Source organism: Protobothrops mucrosquamatus, unplaced genomic scaffold, assembly GCF_001527695.2.
Source record: "Protobothrops mucrosquamatus isolate PMUCROS unplaced genomic scaffold, P.Mucros_1.0 scaffold154, whole genome shotgun sequence".
Classification (NCBI taxonomy): domain Eukaryota; kingdom Metazoa; phylum Chordata; class Lepidosauria; order Squamata; family Viperidae; genus Protobothrops; species Protobothrops mucrosquamatus.
In genome coordinates, this window is record NW_015386518.1 from 113,666 (window position 1) to 118,952 (window position 5,287).

The window sequence follows — 5,287 nt, forward strand, 5'->3', positions numbered from 1 at the left end:
TAAAAAAGGGTCCTAAGTCGCTTTTTTTCAGAGATGTCGTAAGTTTGAACCATCACTAAATGAATCAGGGAGTCCCTGTGCTGGGAAAAAATAAATAAACTTAAGAAAAAGCCGACCAAAAACAGCTACACTCTAAAGAGGAAAACGCACTGGGTAGTTTGTTGATTTGGAGAAAGACACATTTTTGCCATTTTGCTGCCCCTTGTGTGCGCTTTCAAGACACACAATCCCCGCAGCAAACAAACACACAAACAAACAAAAAAAGCTGGAAAATTCAGCTTTCAACAAGGGATTTTTTTTCTTTCTTCGCAGTTGCTTTGAGGATTTCTTTTGAGGCTGGAGCGAGTCTCGATCTCGGCACCCAGACAGGCTGGGCCTTGCCCGGAGTTGCGGGTCCACATTCCAAGGCCTTTCTTGTGCTCACAAGCCCACAAGAAACACCCCAAATTTAGAGCCTCTAGTGGCAGGAATGGGACACTGCCCTGTGCCCGCCTCCCGGTGAATTTGGGGGGGGCACGGTGCCACGGTGTGTTTGGGGAACGTGGCAATGGGTGTCAGCTTGTTTAAAAATAAACACAAAATCTCACAACAGGGCTCTGTCGATTTTCGAAACCGAAAGGGTTTGGTTTTTTTTAAACTTTTTTTTTTCTGGCACGGTGTGTAAACACACAGGCAGACACACAAACGCACAAATTTTCCTCCCGGCCTCATTTTTGCTTCGCTGATTTCCAAACGGAAACGGATGGGCCTGTTTTTCTTAAGGGTTTAGCTTCCGCAGCATCCCTCCACACGATCAAAAATTCACAGGCTTGGAAACTGACTTGTACTTAGGACGGTTGCAACCTCCTGACAAGCAAAGTGAATGCGGAAGCCGGGTTCGCTTAACGACTTCATAACCACAGTGATTCTCTTAAGGGTGGCGAGGAAGGAGTGTAAAACGGGGCACAAACTCATTTAACCAAGGCCTCGCTTAGCAACGGAAAATTGGGGGTCAGTTGCGGTTGTTAAGACAAGGACTGACCTGCATTTAATACTGCATTTTAAGACGATTTGTTTCAGCCAACCGGCTCTGATCTTTGGGGAGCCAAAGCGAAGCATCCCGAAAGCTCAGGAAAAAAAAAAGCTGGAGGCATTGAGGTCTCAGGTCTGCGATAGACTGCTCCTGGCTAAGGAGGCTTCCCGTAGTATTTCCTGGCTCATGAATGTTGCCTCACCCAACCGGTTCGAGATTTATCTAATCCTGCATTGAGTCGCCAGTAATAGCCCTCCGGGAAGCTGACAATCAGGGTTACCCTAGATTTTATGTCCGTATTATCCTATAGTTCTCTTCCTTATCCCTTCCCAAGGCCGCCGATTTGTGCCTTGTGCGTTACAACATTGCTGTGTGGCAGCCACAAGTTTAATTTTCAATTTTGGCTCCGATATGTGTTTATTCAGGGATTCTGTTGAACGTTGCTCCCTCAGTTTTCCCGCTCGGCCTCCCTTCCGACATAGGCCTGCAATCTTAAGGGCTAATATAATGTAGGCAGTCCTCCATTTACGACCACAACAGAGCCCGGAATTTCTGTGGCTAAGCCAGACGATCGTTGAGTTTTGCCCCACTTTACAACTTTTCTTGCCTCAGTTGTTAAATGAATGCAGTTGTTAAGTTGTTCAGCGAATCTTGACTTTGACTTGCCAGAAGGTCACAAAAGGAGGATTGCGTGACCCCGGGACGCTGCGACCGTCGTAAATAGGAGTCAGTTGCCAAGTATCTGAATTTTGCTCACGTGACCGCGGGGAGGCTGTGACGGTCATAAGTGCGAAAAACGGTCATAAGTCACTTTTTTCCCGTGCGGTTGTAACTTCAGTTGTGTCGAGGTCTAGTTGTAACCACGCCAAGGTAAAAATAAATAATTTATTTTTTTGACACATCAGAGATCCTTAGCCGAGACCTCCAGAGTTGCGTGAGAAAGAGGCGATGTTTTTACCGTCCCGACGATCCGGATTATCCGGCCTTTTCCGAGCGCGGAAAAGAGAAGAGTCCTTAAACAACCTGCCAAATTGTCTAACGTGTAAAGCCCTGCACAATTTTGCCCCCCGTGGCTACGGTCTGGCTGTGCCACAATTTCCCGCCGACACAAACGCGCCGGCACCAGCCGCAAGAAAATCAACAGAGCAAAATGGTGGCAAAAAACTGGGAAAGTTTTGCTTTACCCACCGGTTTGTTTATCTCAGCCCCCGTTTTCCCAGGAAGTGACTGCCGACGTAGCCGTCGGCCAGCGGGGTCTGGAAACGCTTATTTGAGGGTTGAAATGGACTTGGGGGGGTCTCAGCTGCCCCTTTATGCCACCCAAAAGAGGACAAGGGAAATAATTCTGGCTGGTTTGTACGCAGAGGAGGGGCCACCACCGAAAAGGCCCTGCTTGTGTTTTGGCACACAACGGAACGGTGGCTTCTATCTGTGGGTCCTTTCTCGGATAGCCGGCATCCGTTTCACTCACCGCCGATCGCCCCAATGTCCCTTTTCCAGGTCTTGATTAATACAAAAGACCCCCTTTCCATCACAGATTGAGGAAGGTGCCCCCCACCCAATACACCAAAAGGGAAAGGAAGGAGGAAGCGTCCTGAGCAGAGGTGTCATTTGGGGGCTTCGCCGTGGGACTCCGGCCTGGCGCCTTTCCATGACTCGGCATATTTATTCACCACGTAGACCGGCAGCTCCGTCTCTTTCTCGCCGCCCAGGTCCAGTTTTTCTGGAATCGACTTTTCCCGCTCCGTCGGATCGTCGGGGTGATGAAACTCGACGCCAAATTGATAGATCACCGTCCCGACCGTGGCCCCCAACATGGGGGCCGCGATTGGAACCCACCACCAGCAGTCTCCGGCACTGGAAGGGCAGAAACAGACGGGAGCATAAAGCCAGGACAGAGTGGTGAAATAATAATTACGACGGGAATTGAGCCGGGAGTTTCCGTTTCTAAGTGAGACAGTCGTTCATTGAGTTTTGCCTCGTTTTATGACCTTTCCTGCCACCGTCATTAACTGAATCCCTGCAGGTTGGGAAGCGAACCGGGCCTTCCCCCGTTCACTTGGCTGGTCCGAAGGTCTCAAAAAGGGATCGCACAACTCTGAGGCACTCGGATCCAAATTCGGACGCTTTGGCAATGGACTCGTGTTTGTGACTGTTCTAGCGTCCCGGGGTGTGTGTGTGTGTGTGACGTGATCCCCTCTTGTGACCTTCGGGCGAGCAAAGTCAAGGGAGGAAGCGCGATTCGTTTAATGACTGTGGCAAGGAAGGTCGTAAAATGGGGGCAAAACTCACTGAAGAGCTGCCTGGCTTAGCCACAAAATTTGGGGGCTCAGTTGCAGCCGTAAATCGAGGACTAACTGTAGAGACTATGGGGGAAAAAAGGTGGTATATAATGACTGAATGTTGAAAGAGCTTTGGGCTATTTTGGCTTCAGCGGAATGAAAACTGTTTTTTGTAAAGCTGAGCAGCATTTGGGGATCAGCCCACCTCAGCCCGCCTCCGGAGTGGGAAGGGGGGGAGACCCACCTGAACACCTGGGGACCCCACCCGGCCACGTAGGTGAAGAGCCGTGGCCCCAGATCCCGGGCTGGGTTGATGGCGCAGCCGCTGTTGGCGCCCATGGCTACGCTGAGGGCGAAGACCAGGAGACCCACGGCCAGCGGGTCCAATCCGGGCGGGACGCGCTTGTTCCGGCCGTCAATCATGGCCAGGATGCCCAGCACCAGGACCCCGGTGCCCAGCACCTGGGGGGGCAAAAACAGAGCCAGGAAGGAGAAGCAGCAGGAGAAAACGAGGGAGGGAGGGGGAAAAAAGAAGAAGAAAAAAGAGAGGAAGGAAAGGAGAGAGGGAGGGAGGATAGGGAAGGAAGGAAGGTACAAATAGGAAAGGGAAGGGAGGGAGGGAGGGAGGGAGGGAGAGAGGAAGGAAGGAAGGAAGGATGGATCAAGATGAACATGCAAAAGAGAACTAATATCCCAGCAGCCCCCAGGAGATGGCTGCTCCTCTCACCTGGTCAAAAAACCCGTTTGGCGTCGACAGGTAAGGGGCCGGGTAGGTGGCAAAGATGGAGGCGGTCTCCCGGGGTCCCGTCACCCTCAGGGTCCCATTGCTGTAGCTGTGGATGGCGTCTGTCTCAAGAAAAATAAAAATAAAAAACAAGACCCCCACCCAGGCGACTGTGAAGGACGGGCTTCAAGATCACGTGGCAGGAGGGCGTCACCTAAGGGCTGTACCCAGCCTTAGAACAGCTGACAAAGGGACTAGTCCTCAGTGTGCCTTCTACCCCCAAGATCACCCAAGGTGATCCGGCCATTGGGACCCAGAAGGGGGCAGCTGGCCAAGAGGGGCCCCCTCTGCCCTCTTAACAAAGGCTACCTGGTTACCATAATAAAGGATGTAGACCGTGCCGGCCCCCGTGAACGCTCCCAAAACTTGGATGAGGAAATAAACAGGCAGTTTCCACCAGGGAAACTGAGCCAGCAGGCACAGGGAGAGCGAGAAGGCCGGGTTCAGGTGTCCTCCTGGGAGACAGAGAGAGAGAGAGAGAGAGAGAGAGAAAGAGAGAGAGGCTTCTGTCAATCATTTCCACCACCATTCCCCAGCCAGCCTGCTTTAAGAGGGGGTGATGTGCAAGGTCGTTCCACCCTTTTCTGATAGAAAAATAGCCAAAACCACCCATTGAATAGGCAGGTTTTGCTTAACGACTTGCTGACCCGCTTAACGACAGCAGGGACCAAGCCGTACAGGCAAAGCATCTCCTTCCAGCTGTCCATTTAGCCACCACGCACCGCCTGCTTTAAATGATATATCCGAGATTGCAATGGAGGGGGGGGGAGGAGACTGGATGGGTCTGGGGGAGACCCAGGTATGCGGGGGGGTGGCCCACCTGAGACGCCCCCCGAGACGTGGACAGCCACCATGACGGCCACTCCGCTGGCTAAGGAGGAGCTTAGATAGTTGCCTTTGGTCCCTTCGCTGGTGACACTTTGGGCCGCTGCGCTGAGGGTGATGACCTAGAAAAACAAGGAAAATTGAAATTAAGGACCCGCTTCTCTCCTGCCCTGATTCTTTCCCCCCCCTCCTCAATTCCTTGTCAAACCGCCTTTCCGTCCCTGGAGAACATTGTTGGCCAACCGTGACGGTGCCAGCCTGAAGGGAAGCCAGGATGGGCCAGATTCCCAAATGGGCAGAGAAGACGCAGAACCGGCTGGGCTGCCTTTTGCCATTCTGGGTGCCGAGAGAGAGAGGGAGAGAGAGAGAGAGAGAGAGAGAGAG

At 52.2% G+C, this 5,287-nt stretch overlaps 1 protein-coding gene across 1 annotated transcript in view; it reads right to left on the bottom strand.

The window, feature by feature from the left end:
• Window positions 1-2,619: 2,619 nt before the first annotated feature.
• AQP10 (aquaporin 10) overlaps window positions 2,620-5,287 on the bottom strand; it is a 4,143-nt gene continuing 1,475 nt past the window's right edge. Inside the window, exons 2-6 of the mRNA XM_015813379.1 lie at window positions 4,899-5,025; window positions 4,396-4,533; window positions 4,022-4,140; window positions 3,539-3,756; window positions 2,620-2,869 (exon numbers count right to left, since the gene is read on the bottom strand). Coding sequence (XP_015668865.1) covers window positions 2,620-2,869; window positions 3,539-3,756; window positions 4,022-4,140; window positions 4,396-4,533; window positions 4,899-5,025 — 852 coding nt within the window. The remainder of the gene's footprint in view (window positions 2,870-3,538; window positions 3,757-4,021; window positions 4,141-4,395; window positions 4,534-4,898; window positions 5,026-5,287) is intronic.